Source organism: Gymnoscopelus braueri (assembly GCF_963280865.1).
Source record: "Gymnoscopelus braueri genome assembly, chromosome: 7".
NCBI classification, from domain to species: domain Eukaryota; kingdom Metazoa; phylum Chordata; class Actinopteri; order Myctophiformes; family Myctophidae; genus Gymnoscopelus; species Gymnoscopelus braueri.
Genome location: NC_137608.1, coordinates 42,593,998 through 42,615,860, shown reverse-complemented (window position 1 = coordinate 42,615,860; position 21,863 = coordinate 42,593,998). Strand labels below are relative to the sequence as shown.

Genomic DNA, 21,863 nt, shown 5'->3' with positions numbered 1-21,863 from the left:
CCATACCAGCCAGCCACGAAACCCTCCATTACGCACGTAGATGCTTTGTATTTGTCACCTGTTGCGGTTAGAGCTGCTGGCATAGCGGTGGACCGAGACCATTTTTGGATGAAAACTTGAAATGCCACGATCCATCGCTAGTAAGCTACAGTGGTTATTATGTACAGTGTTGTTCCTTTCCAGTTCGCTCTGAAACTGGGATTAGACTTTGACTAAACGAGCGCAGAATACCGCAGCTATAACTGTACGATGCGGTGAGTCCCGTTATGTTGTTGTAGGTACGATGAGCTCGGATCTGGAGCGCGTTTCTTCAGTCAGCAGCGCAACAACCACAGCGGTGAATAACTCCACCGGTGGGTCGACGGGCGGCGGCGGCATCAGAGCGCTTTCGGCCAACGTCCGCAAACTCCACCACGCTCTCAACTCGCTGCTCGACGACTTCGAGCGAGAGCAGTTCATCCACTGTCTCAATGTGTACCACGCCAAGCGCAACGTCTTCGACCTGGTGCAAACTCTCAAAGTGATCCTCGACGACACGGCCGGCAAGCGGCAGTTGTTGCCAATGTTGCGCCTGGTCATCCCCCGCTCGGACCAGCTGCTGTTCGACCAGTACACGTCCGAGGGACTGTACCTGAAGGCGGATCGAGACGCGGAGAGCTTCGGGGACAACAACATGGGGAATCATGCGAATCATGTCTCCGTCGCGACGACGACGCACTTTGTCAGCCCGCACCACGACCACCAGCCCCTCGCCTCTGCAATAGGAACTGTCCCGTCCGTTTTGAGGTATGGCTACTTTTACTTTACTGGAGTAGGCTCCGCGATTTTCAATTGGAAGTATTGGCCAATATTGTAGGCTACTAGGGCCTATTACTACTATAATTATTTGAAAACTTTATTTACTTTGTAGCTTTTGATTATTATTACAAAACACACTAACCACTTCAGCCCATAGCGTAGCTCCATAAAGAACCTCTCACTCCGCTATACAGCTCCGAGATGAGGTTCTATGTGGTTACCTTCCAGAATCGGGTGAACGTCCGCCATGGCTCCGCTGTTTACCCTTTTGTATATGTTGTATCCCAAAACTAATGGTAGATTCCAAGCCGCACGGATGTTTAAAGTTTGGAACGGAGCATAATATTTTAGGTCCGAAGCGAAACTACCCGTTTAAATCGCTTATTTAGTCAGCCTGTGGCCATGTTTCCCATTCAACCCGGAAAACCCCCCTACGTCCGCTGCCAGTACTGCTCCCGGTTTGGCTACAATGGGAAACATGGCCACAGGCTGACTAAATAAGCGATTTAAACGGGTAGTTTCGCTTCGGACCTAAAATATTATGCTCCGTTCCAAACTTTAAACATCCGTGCGGCTTGGAATCTACCATTAGTTTTGGGATACAACATATACAAAAGGGTAAACAGCGGAGCCTTGGCGGACGTTCACCCGATTCTGGAAGGTAACCACATAGAACCTCATCTCGGAGCTGTATAGCGGAGTGAGAGGTTCTTTATGGAGCTACCCATAGCGTAGCCTATTTCGGCCATTTGAAAAAAGCAGATCTACACGCTCACAATGCGTAGCGATGCGACGCATTGTGAACTGGCAGATCAGCTATTTTTAAAGTATTTTTAATACATTGAACTTGTGAAATGGGACATTCTGCAATCTGCATAATGAGTACTTTTACCTTTGGCACTTTAAGTATTATTCCGATGCCAATACTGTTGTACTTTTCAGCACCACGGCGGACGGGACAGTTCCTCTGGCGCCGCTCATGCCGTGGTTTGGGGAGATGATGCGCCAGGTCACCCTGACGCGCAGCAAGAGCCACGAGGGTCTGGGCTTCAGCATCCGAGGAGGCTCGGAGCACGGCGTGGGGATCTACGTGTCCCTGGTGGAGCCCGGCTCCTCGGCGGAGAGGGAAGGACTGCAGGTCGGAGACCAGATAGTGACGGTGAACGACTTTCTGTTTGACAGAGTCACACACATAGAGGCAGTCAAGGTATGGCCTATACTCGTGTGTGTGTGTGTGTGTGTGTGTGTGTGTGTGTGTGGCAAAGTATTGTGCTATCTCTGCTATAATTGGCAGTCGCCATATATGGCGGAGACGCTGTTACTTATACCCGTAGAGTACTGAGTGACATGCCTATTGTATCATGAAAACATATGCCATGATTTTGTGAATGTAACCCTACTGCACCTATAATATTTGTGTCCCTGTATGTATTATCCTTTATGTGGACATAAATAAATGGTTAAAATGTGTGGAGTGAGTGAGTGAGTGAGTGAGATGTGCACACATGGACTCTGGTTGTTTGGGGAGTGTGTGTGTGTGTGTGTGTGTGTGCGCGCATGTGTGTGTGTGTAAGCATCTATTTCATCCATGTTCCATCTCTGTGATAACCCAGACATCTTTACATCTCTGACAGCTAATACACCAGATGTTTATGTGGTTGATGAAGAGTCCATGGGGAAGTGTCTGTAGATGGCCATACACCCTTGACCTTAGCCTAGAGGAAGCCTTTATGACCAAGGTCATTGAATACCAACCACTCCTACATACCATCTCAGAGCTAGGTTATAGGTGCATGTCTGTGATGTCAAAATACGCTGTATTAGGCTATATTACTTTTGGTGCAAGCTTTGGTGAGTGTGCGACTGAGTGTGTACATGAAACCTCTTGTAATGTGGGGATTTTGGGGTGCGTTGAACTGCGTTGTCAGGTTTCAAATGTATATTTTGGAGTTAATCTCAAGTCGGCTTGTACCGGTGTTTGTGATTGGCTAGCTCTGGTATATATCCCATAAGCCAGATGAACAGGAATTGGTTAACTACACAGGATGCAATAGCCTGAATGGACGATTGCCCTGTGATGATTTAAAAACAGGCATACTGTAGTTGTCATTGAGCGATTTGAACAATATGCCAGAATTGAGGTCCAGCCTGCTGTCAGCATGCTCAAGAAACAGATGCTCATTGGCCATTATGCAAGATTAGCTTCAGACAGACACACAGAGAGACACAGACAAACACACAGGGGTGAATGCATGACCTCCTGGTGGAGATAATAAACATGACAACATGTTCCAACTCCCCCAAACTACGAGAGTCGTAATAACTGAAAATCTGTTATTTTCAGCTAGCGATACTGCCTTGAAATGGAGTCGAAAATAAGCTTACCTTTTCATATTTGGTTCTGCGGGCTGAAATGACTTACATTTTGGACATGTTTATGAGAACATGTGGCTCCTGTTTGGTTCTTTTGTGAGTATAAAATGACAGCGGCTTGTAACCGTATATATTGATTAACAGCACTGTGATTTGAATCTGTGGTCTTCTTTGGCATGTTATGTAAGATCGATACAATGTGGAGTGGAATCATGGTGGGGAGGGGAGGGGTGCAGGCGCAGTGAAGAGGAGAGGAGAGGACAGACGCAGTGGAATAGAGAGCTCACAAACAGAGGTGCAAGTTCAAACACAAACAGTCTCCAGGCAGGAGAATAAATATGTTCCTCACACACATTGTCACAATATTCAGAGAATGACTGTAAGAGTGGTGTGTTTTCTTCTTGTCACAGTCATAGCATCTATTTTGTTTGTATTTGCACTGGCTGACTATATATATATATATATATATATATATATATATATATATATATATATATATATATATATATATATATATATACACACACACACACACACACACACACACACACACACACACACACACACACACACACACACACACACAAAAAAAACTACTGCTTCTCTCAGGAAGGGACCACACACTCCAATGACGATGGACAGGACTCACTTATTAATGCTTCTTTTTGATTTGTTCTGCTATTTTCTTCACATACATTATCTTGCCTACAAGCACCACCACCCCTGCCTGGATATATATATATATATATATATATATATATATATATATATATATATATATATATATATATATATATATATATATAACAAAAAAAGTCCTTGCAATCTCTTCCTCTGTGAGTCAGTCTCTAATACACTCTACCTGCAGCAATTTCCACACCGAAACAAGACCTTTCAGGAGGCTGAATGGCGCAGACCTTGGGCGCCATCTAATTTAAGAGCAAATAAAGAGGCTTTTTCACCTGTCAAGACAGAGCCTTGTTGAGAAAGGCAATTGGGGGGAAAAACTAAGGTTTGCCTAACACCTATGTGCTCTTTAATATGAGGGTGTCACTTGCTGAAAATAAGTTATTAGTTATTTTTCAGTAGTCGACAGCATAAATTAAGCTTAATATTTTTTGGTGTGTAGTATTTTTTCTGCTACATCATAGTACCAGGCCACTACCAGGTCATTCTTGAAAAAACAAAACTAAATGAAATACAAATCAATAAAGACTTAATTTATTTATTTATTTCAAATAAGCCCCTTGAGATGCACCATCTCTTTTTGAAGGTGCTCCTCAGGCACTGAACATGGAAGATAACAAGCATTATTATTATGCATAGAACAGGCTGTGTCTGGTTCATTGTGTTTAGACAAGCGCTTGTTCCATTGTTCAACAAACTAACTCTTCCAGACATGTTTGCTACAATGTTGTCTCAAGGTCAGTTGGATTACATTCAATGGGCGGCATTGGGCACCATGGACATTCGGCTCAAGTTAATATCAGCACTCTAGACCCTACAGTATTTGCATATTCAATAGCTCAATCTTTTTCATAAATTAACCACATATGCCCTACATACAACAAATAGCTAAAGTAGCCAATCTGCAAGCTCACAGTTTTTAGAAAATGTTGACACCAGGTTGAAAGTGGCTAATAATTGGAGATTATTTTATTTTATTACATTCAAAAGATCTGCTTTGTGATTTGATGAATTCAAAACGATGATATTTACCAAGGGGTGGGGATAGATTATTTCACCATTCTATCTATATTTAGTGTGTTGTTAATGAACACACAGTTGTTCCACTTCTTGCACTGTAGTGATTTCCCAGCAGAGTTCAAAGCTCTCAATCCTATTTACTGGTCCATGATAGGGCTATTAATGAAGGTGTAAACGTTAAACCACTTAACCACTTAAGCTCTGATTTAAACTTAGGCTATTTAAATAATTGATAATAATAAAAATAAAAATAATAATAATTAATACATATTTGAAAAATAAATAAATATACAGTGTATATATACAGCATATTATATATTAATATATACAGTATATTTACATCTCGAAAATAGCAGAGCACAGTTCACGTGCTGCAGAGCTTGTTGATTTTTTGAGGGACATTTGGGGACATTTTCACCTTTATTGACATGGCCAAAATATGAATGTCAGGTTGAAAGTGGTTAAATAGGGTGTGTTAAGGCTAATTAAGTCATCCTGTATGAAGTAGGCTAATGGATTCAAAGCAGAGCTGTTTATACCAGCTCATCTGTGATACACGAGGGGCCTCATTTGTAATAGTCTCAATTTTCTTTGTCTGTCTTATAGCTATTTAAGACTGTAATGGATGTAATGAAAAGGATACCTTGTAATTTATTTGGAGCAGAGGTTTCTATCACAGTTTCAGCTTTTTGAGATGCTGGCAAAGTGTAACATGACACAGTGGCATGAAAACGTTCAATTTCCCATATAGACCAACTTGCTTAAACGATATATATATATATTTATTTAAATATATTTTTGGGGCTTTTCTGCCTTTATTTCAATAGTATAGTGGAGAGTGACAGGAAACGGGGAGAGAGAGAAAGGGAGTGACTCACAGCAAAGAACGTCAGGCTCGGGAATCTAACCCACGACTCACTGTCAGGTTAGCCATTGGTGCCCTTAAATTCATTATATTCGAATATTTTTAGTATGTGTTTTGTATTCTGATTTTGTAAGGGACAAAATTAATTATTCAGATTTTGTAAAGGTGAAAATATATATATAAGATATTATGGTCAAACTATATTTTCCATAAAACAGCATTGTTTTGAACAATTTGTGTCACTTTGAGTCACGTGCATGTGAACAAAGCCCATCGTGTTAATATTTGGGTTCATGTATTAATTGCCAAGTATTATTTGCCTGATTTATACTTATTGTGCGCCGGTATCGTATATACCAAGAATAGCAGATCTACAAGCTGCAATGTGTTGTGAGCTTGTAGATCTGCTATTTCTGGTGCAAGACACGGTCTCTGCAATTTGTCCATTGACACAGAGCAGTATCGTATTGAAATGATGTTTTATTTGATATCACTCAGTGATGGACGAAGTACTCACATTTTTTACTTAAGTAAAAGTATCAATACCACAATGTAAAAAATGGTCTGTTACAAGTAAAAGTAATCAATCCTTCAAAATGTACTGTTAACAGTTAATATACAATAAAAAACAGAAATTAATTGCAGAAATAGTACAACAGTTCAGTTCAAGAGATTTGAAGGAGGAGACTTTTGCCTGCCTGAGGTCCCCAGGCAGTGAGTTCCACAGCCGACAGCCCCGAACGGCAAAAGCCTTGTCGCCCTTTGTGACAAGGCGAGACTTTGGTACCTTCAATAAGGCCCTGCTGGATGATCTCAGGCAGCGGCCTGGCTTATAAGGAGTTAAAAGATCACAGATCTACGCAGGAGCCTGACCATTTAGGGCTTTAAAAACAAGCAGTAAAATCTTAAAGCAATACAAGGCAGTTCCACAAATAACGATTTTTAGCAACCTCTGCTGGTCACTACCGTCACTGCATGTATTTTGCGTAGTCCTGCATTACCCAGAATTCCATTTGTTTTCACCGGAAGGCGGAAGCGTTTCAAAAAGCGTTCTTTTAATTGTTTTATACTATCTGCAGATCGTTTCTCTTAGCCAGTGGAGCATTAGTTACCGTGAGCTGTGTTTTCTTTTGCTGTTGTTTTTCCATCTTCAAATCCTATAATGTCTTAAAAACAGCGTGAGATTCCTTTTTGTTAATAGCACGGTAGTTCCTGGCCAAACAGGAAACCGGTGCGGTAGTTCCTGGCCAAACAGGAAACCGGTGCATTTCTGTTTCTGTTTTCCGGCCGGATGATGTCATTTTTGCGGGAATGACACCCCCGCCACCGTTTCAATAGAAAATAGTTTATAAAAGGCTTTCGGGGTGAAATTCATGGAGTGGGTGTTGTGAAACATTTGCCACTCACAAAAGATATACAATTTAACTTTATTTTTTTTGAAAAAGTTACCTAGTACAACTTTAAAATCAATTCTAAAACTCACAGGTAACCAGTAAAGGGCCGCAAGGACTTGTGTAATGTGCTCACTTCTCTTTGTGTGGGTCAGGAGCCTGGCAGCTACGTTTTGTATCAGTTGTGCAATATTTTGCTTACTGATCCCTTAAAGTGCATTGCAATAGTCAAGTCTGGAGGAGATAAAAGCATGGATGACCTTTTCTAGGTCTGCAGCTGTAAGGAAGGGCCTGATAAATAAAAGAAAGGTAAACAGGGGGGGGGGGGGGTTGGGATTTTATGTAGGGAATGCAAGTCTGAAAAGGTGGGTTTTGAGTGTGGTTTTAAACGTGGTGAGGGTGGGGGCAGCTCTGATATGAGCTGGGAGTGAGTTCCACAGTGAGGGGGTGGCCACCAAGAAGGCCTAGTAACTAGTAACTAAAGTATTCAAATAATTGTAGTCGTGTAAAAGTACAATATTTGTCTCTGAGATGTAGTGGAGTAGAAGTGAAAGTATGGACATTTGTAAATACTCCAGTAAAAAAACTGCCTCAAAAGTGTACTTAAGTACAGCATTTGAGGAAATATATGTAGTTACTTTCCACCACTGATATCAATAAACTACCTGGTCACTTATTGTTAGTCGTGGATAAGAGCATCAGCTAAAATGTGAAATTAGCTCCTACTTTGCTCCAACTTTGCTCCTTGTTAGCTGCTTCTTAACAATAAGCCATTAAGCCATTAACTTGCCCTCCCATTGGTTGTACACTCTCCTAATCAGAGTCAGACACACATGCGCACGTACATGCACGCACGCACGCACGCACACACTTTAGCGCAAAGAAAATGAGTTTTTGGCTTTAGTGAGGAATTAGACCTCCCAGTCTGGTGAATAGCTAATCTCTCTCTATTCATTCATGAGGAAGTGCATCAGCTAGGATCCTGCTGCGGTGCTGAAATCCCATGGCTCAGGAGCAGAACAAATAGACCTCTGAGTCTGAACATCACTGCTGTATATATATATATATATACATATATATATATATATATATATATATATATATATATATATATATATATATATATATATATATATATACTCCAGCAAGCAAGTGGACTAGTTTTCTTAAAAACTTATGTTGCTATATCAGTATATATCCCCAAGTTTGAGAACCAATGTGCTATAACTAAAATCTAAAATGACACATTCTTTCCCGGTTTTAATCTACATAAAGTATCTATTAAAAAACCTGTTAACGGAGAGCTTTGAGATCAAGGGAGTTGTTTTCCTTTACCTCATTATCAGTGGGGATAATTTGTTTCATTAACAAATATATGAATGGCTGTGAAACAGGGAAGCCATACCACAATCAATTTGATTGTGGTACTGGGCTCATTCCAACACCACTGTGATAACAACAAAAGGAGAGTTCTATTGAAAAAGGTGCCATAGGCTCAATCAGTTCATGTGCTGGCTTAATTTAGCATTGGATTTAAATATACTACTATCCTGCAGGACTAGTTGGCTTTAGTCTCGGCACTAGGACCCTGTAGGACCTGAGGTGTCACCAGAAAGACGTCTTACACATTTGTGACTTCAACCCATTAAGACCGGGAATGGCATCTTTTTTCATTTTAGATTTTAACCACTTTAAACATTATTTTATACAAAAAAATAGCAGATACACAAGCTCGTAGCGCGAAAAATCTTGAAAAGTTGTGCAAATCTTTGAATATGTATATTTTATAAAGCGATTTTTTTTTACTAAAATCTTTGCTTCTGGGGGTCCCTGTAACGAAATATTTTGAGATGGAGTACGCGGCCAAATACATATAATTTTGGGTGGTCTTTGACAACCACTGATATTATAGCGACATACGTTTTTTTTAAATTCAACAGAATGGATTAAATACAACCTAAAATGATTACAAATAGTACGTTTTACCATTTTAATACATTTCAAATGCGCACCGAACGTGCAAGTTTATGTGCATAAATTACCTCCAGGTTTAGGTGGGGTCGCGAGTCAATGGCCACCTTATTTTGGGTTCGCGGGCTGAAAAGTTTGGGAACCCATGATCTAAAACAACATTTTCCCAGTTCACAGTCACACCTGCTTTTAGTTTTTAGTTTAGTTTTAGTAAAACTCTAATAACCTTGACTAACTTTAGGGCCTCTTTTTATGATCTGGCCAAGAGAAGAGGATTAGGACGGGGAGCGGGGGACAAAAGTGTTTATTGTGAGATCGATAAACACTTTACCTAACATCACTGATTCCAGAGATCATGGCTCACTTCATCAGTATGCATTGCCCTGATCGCACAATCAAAATCCCCTCTTAAGACACCAATGTTCCTTCAAGGTGTCATTGTAGATGTGGCTCTTTGAACTTTGATATTGTTCCATGTTGCCTCCATCCCTAAAGAGGAATAGTTTGAAAACACTATTCAATTTTCAGCCACCACAGATTAGGAATTGCTATAACAGGGTCTTGGTTTTCAACTCTCTTTGCACTGTACACACAATTGGTTTTGTTTTTATCTCACAATGTAGTGAGCTAATTTTATTCTGCTTTAATTGTCTGCAGTACCAGTAAAAAAATAAATAATGCACCATCATAGATGTGAGATTTGACTGCCTTATATCACCTCCGGCTAACCCAGCTGTTGTTATTGTTGTGACTGGCCTGGATAGAAGTTATATTTGATGGAAGCTGTCACTCTTATTCTATGATCGACCTTGTCAAAAGCCTTCACTGAGCTGCCAGTCTCTCGTCCTATCTATCCTCTATACCTCATCACAACCCTTTCAACTTTGAAACCCCTTTTTCTTTGCTATCTGATCGCAGTCTCGCGCTCTCTCTCTCTCCCTTGCTCAATTGTTCCCTTTCCCTTCCTTTCTCTCTCTCTCTCTCTCTCTCTCACTCACTCACTCACTCACTCACTCACTCACTCACTCACTCACTCACTCACTCACTCACTCACTCACTCAATCGGTTTCTTTGCATTTTACTTTCTCTCTCTGCATTTTCCTTATCTCTCCTTATATGCCTATCACCTCTCCCTCTGTCAGCGCACTCTCTCGCTCTCTTTCTAACTATCTTCTAGTCCCCTGTGTCAATCCTCTCTCTCCCTCTCTCACAGTCAACCCACTCTGCTGTCTGTCTTTTTATTTGTTTCTCTCTGTGCCCTTGCTTTCTCACTGCCTCCACAATCTTTCCCCTGGAGACAGTTGTGTGCCTCTCATCCAGAACCTCTGACAGAATATAAACCCAGGGACTCTCAGCGGAGGAGATGCGTATCAACGTGAATCCTCAGCACCACATCAAAACTAAATAGGCGTGGATATTGGGGAAGCACTCTCCGCATGTTTGCTCTGAGGAGCGAGTATTGATCTGCCTCGATTAAAGTGTGTGTGTGTGTGTGTGTGTGTGTGTGTGTGTGTGTGTGTGTGTGTGTGTGTGTGTGTGTGTGTGTGTGTGTGTGTGTGTGTGTGTGTGTGTGTGTGTGTGTGTGTGTGTGTGTGTGTGAAATGAAGCTGCCAGGAAACTATACTTTCTGTGTATGTGTCTGTCTCCATATCTTTGTATGTGTGTGTGCTTGTCTGTCTGCATGTGTGACTCAGACTGTAGTCCCTGAGCGTGCGTGTGTCTGTGTCTGCTTATCTTTCTGTGTGTGTGTGTGCGTGTGTCCCTTGAAGCAGCAAGTTTAATAATGAGTTTACCAAGCATATAACTGGTGGATTCCTCAACCTCAACACCTGCTACTTGAACACATCATAGAGTACGGACGGCCCCGCCCCCACCTATTCATTTCGATGAAGTTGCTCAGACATCGCATGAAGCCACAGAAGTATTCTCTACTTCCGCAGTTGGGAACCAAATTTTAGTGCCCAAATGCATTAGATTTTAACATGTGCACTGTGGTTTCAGACGATAGAAGCATGTGCAGTAGCGTTTTTAAATGAGGAAGTCTTGCAATACCAGATTTGACAACTAGGACACGGCAGCGTGGTCCTGGGGGCTTGGATCACATATGGCCAGGGATATTCCAGATGTCTTCCCAATAGTTATTGAATGCAATAAATCACAATTTAAAGACGGCCTGTAATTGAGGATAGTTTTTCAACTTCAGAAACCACACTGCAGTAAGATACTGGGCCTTCAAGTATTAACCGCTTAAACCCTTGATGGGTCCCCTCCTTTTTCCCTCTACACCAACTCTCTTCGCCATGTCGACCTACAAGCTCAGATCTGCTATTTTAGCCGAATGTTTTGCCCCCAGCATGTGGTTAACGGAGGATGAGCAGTCATCTCTTATCCATAAAAACATTAACAGTTAAAATCCTCAGTGCTATTTTATCTGTTCGAATGTAAAGCTTGATGGGTCCGTTAGCCCAGTGGTTCTCAAAGTGGGGTCCGGGGACCCCCAGGGGTCCTTGAGGGGGTTCCAGGGGGTTCCCCGCAAAATTGGTTAATATAGCAGTAAAATCAATTTAACCACTTTAACCCTATTCTATACATCAGCTATTAGAAAATAGCCGATCTATATGCTCACAACGCGCTAAAAAAGGTTTGAGAACTACTGCATTAGCCCATTAGGAGCCCTTTAAGCCCTGTTAAGCAAAACCCCCATAGGGATACAATATCAAATAATAAGCAATACATTGACATATTAGTGTGATTTAGCAGATATAATATCACAAGTATTTGAGTCTATGCCAGACTCTGATCAAAAGGTGGAGGCTGGGGTGGAGGCGGCAGCTAATACAAGACAAGCAGAGACCTAGTGAATGCAAAGCCGTATTTAAAGGGACCTTCTTGGAGTATGAATGTGTGACGTAATGACCAGCAGAGCTGTCAATGGGGAATAGGAGGCTATGCTGATGTTCACATCAGCTGACTGACAGCCGATTAGAGCTGAGGCGTGCAAGACTTCCGTGTCCTGCATGAACTAACGCTATGCTTAATTTCTGCTGGAGAATCTTATCCTGTCATGTTCTGTGCTCTGTCATGTTTGACACTATCTCCATGAATTGAGTATGTGAGGACCATTTGAAACAAGTCAATGCGGCTTTTCTGGGCTTTTCAATCCTATTTAGTTGACCTTGTATTGTGAACTGTACTTCCATGTGCTTTTTCTCTGCAAACTTCTGAATAAAGTATTCAATCAATCAATCAAACAAACAAACAAACAAACACTAACCTGCCCTATTTAATGCACCATTTTGTACAGTAAATGATTTTCTGTATGTAACAGATGCTGCTGGGAGTGATACAAGATATTGTTTTGTAAACAGTGGCTCTATGCTAGGCATATAGGCTACCATTTATTTATTTTGGTTTACAAATTTAAATTTGAATTTAATGTTAAGACATTAATGTTTGTGATTACACATCACATTAAAGCACTTTAATAAAATAGTTCATATTATGTATGTGACCGCCTGTATTAACCGATGAAAAAGTAGCCATTAGCAGTAATATAAAAAATATATAGAAAATTGAGATGCATCCAGATGCATCACAGAATCTAGTTAACAGATGAATCGTAATTGAATCGAATTGTGTGGCCAGTAAAGACTCACGCCTCTACTTACAGTATTTCCAGCAAATCCTGCACCTCAAAAAAAAATTGGTGAATTTTAAGAAAACTGAAAATGACAGATGCGTTCCCGGATTGAATGGGTTAACCCATGGGTTAACCAGTTTAGTTAGCACGATACTGCAGCACAAAGGTGAGAGCACAAAATGACACTGTTAATGAGAGACGTTCAAACCGATGATGTTGCAAGCAAGATAATGTGTACCGACTGACTGAGCCCATGGGTGCACCCCCGGTAAACAGTCTTTTGAGCGCACCGCTGCACCTACACCCTACCAACCATGGGATATATCGTTCTCAGGAAGGCCTTCGTCAGCACATTTCCCCTCTGACAGAAGCACAGCGCTGCAGAATAAGCATGATCCACTACCGTTGTTGTGCAGCACTAATCCTGTTGCTGTGTAATCAGGTTGTCTTGGCACATGCGGTCGGTCTGCATGGCGCTGAGCTGTGCTGTTAGCCTGTTCCGTCCTCATTACATGTCTCCCTGTGGCAGGGAAGAGTTGGAGTGTTGCTCTCGGATATTGTGTCCTTGGGATGACTTGGTGGTATAGTCCTTTTTTTAAGTGGTCCAGATGGAGTGGGACATTCGGGTCACCCAGGCGTGCATTAGCTTTCGAGTGCGCCAAAGGCAAAGCTGTGCTTTGCATAAACATCTCATGTTTATGTCATATCTGTTAAACGCTTTTGCCTCCTGTTCCTGTTGTGCTTGAGTGAGAATAAAAGTAAAATGACGTTGTTGTTGTTGTTTGTGTTCAAAAAGTGAACTTGGTTTCATATCTATAGATATCTCTTTGTCTTACTTTAAATCTGCACCTTTTTCCACAGTGGAGTTCATATTTCTTTAGGTAAAGTTTCAGGCATGACATGTCAGGGTGACATGTCATGCAGGAAAGATGGGAAACAGAGAAAGATTCACAAGCTGGATTTGAGCCCACAGTGTTGCAGGCAGATCTGAGCCTTTGTGCCGCAGAATGCGTGCTAACTGGTGGTTGTTGTTACAATGTGGTCAGATGGGTGGGCTGTGTGCATTTTCAGAGCAATAAATTGATCCGGTCTGGATCAATGGTACTAACGTAGAATACTTTAAGTTCCTATTTAGCAGTATCACATTAAAAACTCACTTTTCAAGATTTTAAAGAAACATAATTTCATATCGTTTAAAAAAAATAATGTTATATAATTGTTTTAAATCTTTGTTTTGCCAATTATTTGGGGGCCAACTTGCAATATCCTGACGGCCCACCCACAGGTTGAGAGCCACTGCTATACTATGTATTGTAGGCATTGGTATTTAATAAGGGGAAGTTATCCTCAGCAGTCAGCTGGTGTGACAAGGTCATGTGTGATTTGACCGGTGGTTATCAGAGCTACAAGGGTTGCCATTCTCCCAGGCTTGCCCCAGTCAAGCAACTCCCTAGGCAGCCTTTCCCATCAAAACGAGACTGCTGCTCGCTGTTGCTGTTGTCAAGTGTCCTTGAATGCGGCTCTCCATTCTTAACAACACAGATGCTACATAACAGGCATCAGTGTGTGGGAGGACCTGTGGGAATCAGCCTTCCAGTTGTGGAAGAGAAGCCCTAACAGGCCGTTTGCACTGTACTGTAGAAGAGAAAATACCTGAAGCAGTGTGTGTGTGTGCGTGCGCACCAGGCTACTGAGGGGTCTTGCACTCCATGGTATCAGGTGTGTGATAACGGTGATAGATGAAGGAGCAGAGAGAAGCAGCTGGCCTAGGAGATTTGAGGTGACAGACAATTTAGCTCAATGTACCTCCTTTACTGACACACGCAAGCACACACACGCACACACACACACACGCCCGCACGCACACAAACAATCGCACGCAAGCACACACACACACACACACACACACACACACACACACACACACACACACACACACACACACACACACGCACACACACACGTACAGACGTACACCTCTCTCTCTCTCTCTCTCTCTCTCACGCGCGCAAGTGCACGCACACACATATGAATGCACACACTAAATCATTACAAATACATCACATACAGTATATATACACATACCATACTCAACTTGTGCACAACTGTAATTGAAAGCAAATATTTGGTTGTTATCCATATTTGCATGCATATAGGCATGGGGACAAGCGCAAGCACACACAGCACATTCTCTACTTATATAAGCAGAGTTAGCTAGGAAGCATTACTCAACTACAAGTGAAAGATGCTCAGTCAAATAGTACAATTTATTTTTAATATCAGTGCATTGCAGAGAGAGAGAGAGAGAGAGAGAGAGAGAGAGAGAGAGAGAGAGAGAAGAGAGAGAGAGAGAGAGAGAGAGAGAGAGAGAGAGAGAGAGAGAGAGAGAGGAGAGAGAGAGAGAGAGAGAGAGAAGAGAGAGAGAGAGAGAGAGAGAGAGAGAGAGAGAGAGAGAGAGAGAGAGAGAGAGAGAGAGAGAGAGAGAGAGAGAGAGAGAGAGAGAGAGAGAGAGAGAGAGAGAGAGAGAGAGAGAGAGAGAGAGAGAGAGAGAGAGAGAGATAGATAGATATATTCCAATTTGTGCTGGAGATGACAAAAGTCCTCTCAAGGTTTGAAGCCTTAAGCCTAATTTATACTCTGCATGTGACATATTGCCATTCATCTGTCAACATGTTCATTAGCTTTATCAGGACACAGATCATTGATATGATTTGATGGAAAGGGAAATTGAAATACTTCATGTATTGTGCTGAGTATTTACCAAGAACAGGCTGTTTTTAATTTTAACTCAATGTTTGTGGTCCAATCAGTTTAGAGATGTCTCGTTCACTTGGGACAATTGGCAGACAGACCAAATGGGAGCCTATGCAGTACATTCACCAACATACAATCTGGGAACCCATCGCCAAATAAAAAGGAAAAACAGCGTTCTTGAGAGATTAATGAACATATAACTCACTGCTCAGTTTGTTTTGCGCAGATGAACAGGTACCTGTATGAAAAATAAGTATGAATATCTTAACAAGAAAATTCATTGTTGCATAATGTCGCTTATGTATCACTATACTGTTTTGTGCCAGTCTTGGAAAGTGAATCTTTACTTCTGAACAATAGTAGCCTACCATGTTGTATAACTGTCACATCATATCCCATTGCATTTGTTACGACCCAATGTTGGAGCGAGCCGGGTGGAAAAAGGAGGAATAACCAAGTTTGCAAATAACAGGAATTAACAAATAATGGTTAACAAAACTACAAGCAATTAACCACCAAATAAATATACAGCCAAGTAAACCAAAATTAATGAAGGAAGTCATTAATAAAGGACACCAACAACTTGTGTGGAAGCACACTCTTTTTAAGAGAATCACAATTGCCTGTCACTGCAGGTAACCAACCGCTTACATAAGTGAAACAAGCACACTACTAGAGAGACGGTTACTGTCACTACAGATAACTAATACCCCTCACACACTCTCTTACAGAGACACAGTAAAGTCACCTGCTGCAGTCACTACAGGTAACTCACTACAACTAAAAGCTAAGGTAAGCTTAGAGAACATACAGAGCCACTGCTCTGCCTGGCAGCCAGGACTTGAATCACACATCAGTGTGACAGCGCAGCATGTTTCTCAGGGCCAGTGAGTGGCTGACCGGTTGCACCAGTGCAATCACTCACTGCACTGGTGTTAATGGCGGGGGGGGGGGATTAGGACGTGGAAGGAGACTAAAGAAACATGAGGCACAGACACACACATAAACACTGAACCCGTAACAGAATTGTATCATAATGTTGCTGTATGGTGGAAACCTGGTATGTCCAAAACCGTTCCTTTTTTAAATTATTTTATAAAAATAGCTGCAATGATGCGATGCATTGTGAGCTTGTAGATCTAATATTTTCACTGCTTTTGTGGGACAATCTGGAATGATAAAAAAACATATCCTATTCAGATGATGTTAAACTAACTGACAGGACCAGAGTCCTGTATGTTGTGGTGTTTGTGTATGAGGCGTGCATGGTTCAGTGTCAGTCACGAGCTGGAGTGATGAGTTGCTTAGAAGAGTCTTCTAATCATGCCTGATGGTCGCATGCTGGTGTCATGCACCAAAAGGTTGATCTCCAAGCTCTTTTAGATAAGTTATTTTAGAACTAAAAGAGGTGTGTGAGAAATCTTCTATTTTGGGTGTGTAACGCAAAAACATGTACGTAAGTATAATCAATCGTTAAGAGGCCCCATAGATGAAACCACCCATTGACACAAACTGACGTCTGTGCTCGCCCCCTTCCCTCTTTCCAACTCTCCTCAAGCATAAAAACAAACCTGATAGTTTCACCTCGTCCATCATACCAACAACTTCCTCCCCCCCTACGTCTCTATCGCTGCATCGGTCCTGAGCCACATGCAGAGCTGCCGAGAGCTGCACTTCCACCCACTCCATTCCAAATTGAGCATCACGGAGTGCTGCGGGAATGCGCACCGGAATCCAACAGGCACTTGAGTGTCGCTCATCTCTGCCTGTTACGGTTCTGATCTTTGCCTCTCTCTAGCCTGGATGGCTCTGTGCCTGGGGCACACTCAGGCCCGGAATAGAAACAAGCTATACTTCTGACTAAACGTTTAATTCTCCGTGGTGATATAATCATGCATGCAGTGAATGGTCTTTTTCTTTGTTAGTGAGACACGGCCGGATCGCTTGCAATGGTTCCCCTTGTCTATCTAGGTCAGACTTTTTGTTTAATCAAAGGCCTGCATATCCACATGAACACAATGTACAGCCTAAGGATGATAACCTGGTTTAGGGGACATTTTAATGATGGCCAGTTCTATGTTTTTCAACTGCTTAGTGGAAATGGATGAGAAACAGAATTTAATGACTATTCTGTCCCCTTTAGTTGTTGTTGAGGTATTTGCTACAGTACATTTCGCACATACAGTACGTACAATTTCTCCTCTGCATTTATTCATCCTAACCACTGCTCCTTGAAGCAGTGCTCTTAATACTGCACCTGGGGAGTAGTTAAGGGGTTAAGTGTATTTCTCAGGGACACATCGATAGATAGACTGAGCAGGCCCGGGGGCAATCTAGTGACCCTCTGATTCCCAGACGGCCTCCCTACGCACTCAGCTATGGCCACCCGCAATTAGTGGTTTGAGGTCCCTGTCCTGTAGAACATATGACTTTATAAAGGGAAGGGGTTTACCCCTTCTCTTCACCTCGGATTGCCTGTGCATTGCTAATGGCTGTATTTAAGCACACAAACAGGGACTCCACATAATGTCCTTTATTACTGAGTTGGCTGTTTTTTTTAATAATACAGTGTAGTCCATAATTAATCAAACTAAAGTGGTATGACGGGAAAATAATCGTTAACAATTGAGGTCTTTGCACCTTGGTTTTTGTTTTGTTAGTCCGTCCTTGTATCCAGGGAAGTGTTTTGCTGAGTATGCAAGCTTTTATTTTCTGCTTCCCGTTCAAGTAGTCACACATATCCACACCTGTACAACCACAGTGTTTCTCTTGGCTACTGAGCAGCTCCAAGGGACTAATGAAGCTCATTATCATACCTTGCTCACACTTTTCTCAGCTGGAGATTCAAACTGATGATGTTTTGGTCATAAGCTCCCCTAATCCTCCTTTAGCCTTCCATCAAGCTGCAGCACTTTAAGGCTAATTATACTTCATCACTACTCACTTGAGAAGACACGATGCATTTTCGACAGAAGAGAGAAAGTGTCTAAAAATAGATTAGCTTTTAGAGGGCAGTCTGCTGTCCTCCTTTGGTACTTTATTGGGACAGACGAAAAGAAACTTAGATCCAGAAATCAAATCTTAGAAATCAGCCACAGAAGTATATGTGCTTCCTGCTGCTTTTTATATTCTTCACATCCTACCCTCCAAAAACGAAGACAATCCCTTTACAAACAAACAATGACTTCTTCTGATACACTGGTTGCCTGTGTCACAACACCTCTCTATCAGTCTCTACTGCACCTTTTCACACAGAATAGACAGGCGATGGCATCAATCACACGCTATTCTTGCCCAATCAAAAGGTACTGCAGTGTGCAACATCTATCGTTGTTTGTAGTCACAGTATGTTGGATCAGACGGATACCATTCCTTTACCATGTCTCTTCTTTACTCCCTCTACCCCCCCCCCCCCCCTCCCTCTTAACGCATTAAGACCTGGGGACGATTCTACAAATGCCTTCTAAATCAGTAGTTCTCAAACTCTTTCGTAATTCAAACATTTAAAAAAAATTCAATTTTCAAAAATGTTCAAAAATAGCAGATGTACAACGTCGCTATTTTTGAATAGCCAACGCTAAAATCTAAAATGACACAGATGCTTTCCCGGTTTTAATGGGTTAAACTTCAGTTAAATAAATAGTTCACCTCCCACCATCTTCTTAATGCGCTCTCTTTTTCCGTCTCAAACTCCAGAGTAATCTTTCTTCCATCTCTCTTCTTTCTTCTTTGCAATCTCTCTCTCTCTCTCTCTCGCTCTCTCTCTCGCTCTCGCTCTCGCTCTCGCTCTCTCTCTCTCTCTCTCTTTTGCTTTTAATGGTGTTTCTGGGGCTGCAGTCTTTTGGGGGCCAGTTGTGGCAGCACAGCGTGCCAGCAGCCTACTTAGTGTTCTGGAACCATCTGCTGGGACTGCAACGCAACGCTTCTCCCCGGGTGGAAAACAGGGGAAAACGGCCTCTGGAATTAGAGAGCTGGAATTGCAGTAATCGGCCCAGGAGCAGCAAGTCAGCTGAGTCAGGCAAACATTTGAGTTCATATAGGCATACTTTATGTCTGGAATCACTCACTCACACAGACCTTACTGGTGAACTTAACTAATGTGAATATTTCTTCCAAAACACATAATATATTGTACACATACATAAACAATATAACATTTCTTATCTATCTACATATCTATTTGTGTGCGTGTGGTGCACATGTCCATCTGTCCGTCCATCCGTTCGGCCATCTACCTATTATCTTCGGGGAGAGAGAGAGGGAGAGAGGGAGAGATGGCGAGAGAGAATCAGAATCAGAAGGAAGTTGATTAAAAACAGGAAACCTGATTCCAGACGAGCCCCCAATGTAACAACCTGGATTCAAGTGGGAAATCAGGCACAAAGTGGAATCCCTCCTGGCAAGGTTAGATCTATATTGGTTATTTTCTGTGATTTTGTCACAATATATGACAAAGCCTTGAACATGACCGACCAGAGAGCCGGACAGAAAGAGGAAGGATATATTGATACAAAGCCAGCTGTGTCAAAAAAAAAAAAACCTTGTCAGGCTAAATTATCCCCCTGTTGTGCACCCCCACAAACTGCAACCTTGGATTCAGCCAGTAGTGCAGTGGGCCGATCCATCATGTCTTTGAGGTGTCTCTGAGGGGGGTGTGTGTGTGTGTGTCAGGTCAGGGTGATAATGAAGTGTAGGCTATTGAAGCCTGAGTGGGGTTAATGCACAGTGTGACCTCAGACCTGACAATTAACATATTTGTGAGTGTGTGCAATGGAGGAAGCCATTGTCGAAACGCTGGTTTCTTTTAATAAACTTTTGCATCGTGGATGAGCTGTGCGGCCTCATCCTTTTTCAATACTATTACCTGCCGTGGTCAGCACCTCATCAACACAGGTGTGCGCTCCCTCATCTGTGTCTGCCTGAGTGTGTGCAATGGACATGAATCCTTTAAGACCTGAGGCCGATTCTACAAATGCCTTCTAAATCAGTAGTTCTCACATTTTCTCAGATTTTTCAAAAATAGCAGATGTACAAGCTCGCTGCGCACCACGAAGTGACGCGCTGTGAGCTTGTATATCCGTTCATTTTGAATAGCCAACGCAAAAATCTAAAATGACACGGAATACTTTCCTGGTTTTAATGGGTAAGATGCACACACACACACACACACACACACACACACACACACACACACACACACACACACACACACACACACACACACACACACACACACACACACACACACACACACACACACACCTGACCATTCATGCGTGTGTTTGTGTGTGCAGGTGAATACACATACATACTATACACACAAATACCTGACAATGTATTTGTTGCGACAAATTGTGTGTGTGTGTGTGTGTGTGTGTGGGTGGTACTTCAAATCGTTGTGTGCATACTTACAAGTGTGTGTACTGCCCTCTGTGTCCGTGCGTGTTTGTGTTTACAGTATATGCACTAGACCCATTGACTCAGCATACGTTGTCCTTGGACGTCACTTCCACTTTGGGCTTGTGATGAAGTACATCGGTGGCCCTCTGATTTATCGGTGCAGGGCTGGCAGAATGAAGCCTGCTTTTTACGTCATCATATTTATTGTACATCTACAAGCTCACAGCGCGCTGCGGATGCGCCCCGTTGTGAGTTTGTAGATCAGCTATTATCTGTGGTGCGACAGTCCGTCGTACGTATGAATTAGGCTTGACTTTCTCAATGCTGAGGCATACATTGAACATCTATCAACACCTCAGAGGTGGCCATTCATAAACGTCACATAACCATCGCATGACCATCGTTCAGTGAGCAGGACGGGAGCCTTTCTGCAAGCGAGTGTAGAGTTTATTGCTGTATCTATTGTTGTATGGGTTGGTGCTGTATATATTGTTCCTTATTCTGCGCTTTAAAAAAAAAACTGTCTCTTTTACTCTTTGCTACTTTCAATCCTGGAATTTACCCCTGGGATGTTATCCTATCCTAAAAGAGAAAGAAAGATTCAAAACTTAAAATACTCTCCCTCTATATAAAATGTTACAATGAAGATGGAGAAGAGGGATAAGGCGCTGAAAGAGAGGATGATGGAGAAGAGGGAGCAAAAAATTATGTGAATGAACTACTGCAAAGAGACTTTTTTTAATAACAGGAATTTCTTATAGCAGTTAATTTCCAGATGAAGTTGAGCATCTGATGTGCTACAGTATGAAATGTTGTGTGAGAGGTTCAGGTGTAATGAACAGGGACAAGGAGAGGCCACCTCTGGGACCTTGACAAGTTTTTTAATGAAGACAGAGAGAGAAAGTAAAGGAACATAATCAGATAGACTTGGCAAGCAACACATGGTGTTGGAGGAGATCTACAG

At 42.1% G+C, this 21,863-nt stretch overlaps 1 protein-coding gene across 1 annotated transcript in view; it reads left to right on the top strand.

The window, feature by feature from the left end:
- Window positions 1–283: 283 nt before the first annotated feature.
- Window positions 284–21,863, top strand: part of whrnb (whirlin b) — a gene marked incomplete at both ends in the record, with an annotated part of 62,158 nt that continues 40,578 nt past the window's right edge. Inside the window, 2 exons of the mRNA XM_080433621.1 lie at window positions 284–786; window positions 1,741–2,005. Coding sequence (XP_080289747.1) covers window positions 284–786; window positions 1,741–2,005 — 768 coding nt within the window. The remainder of the gene's footprint in view (window positions 787–1,740; window positions 2,006–21,863) is intronic.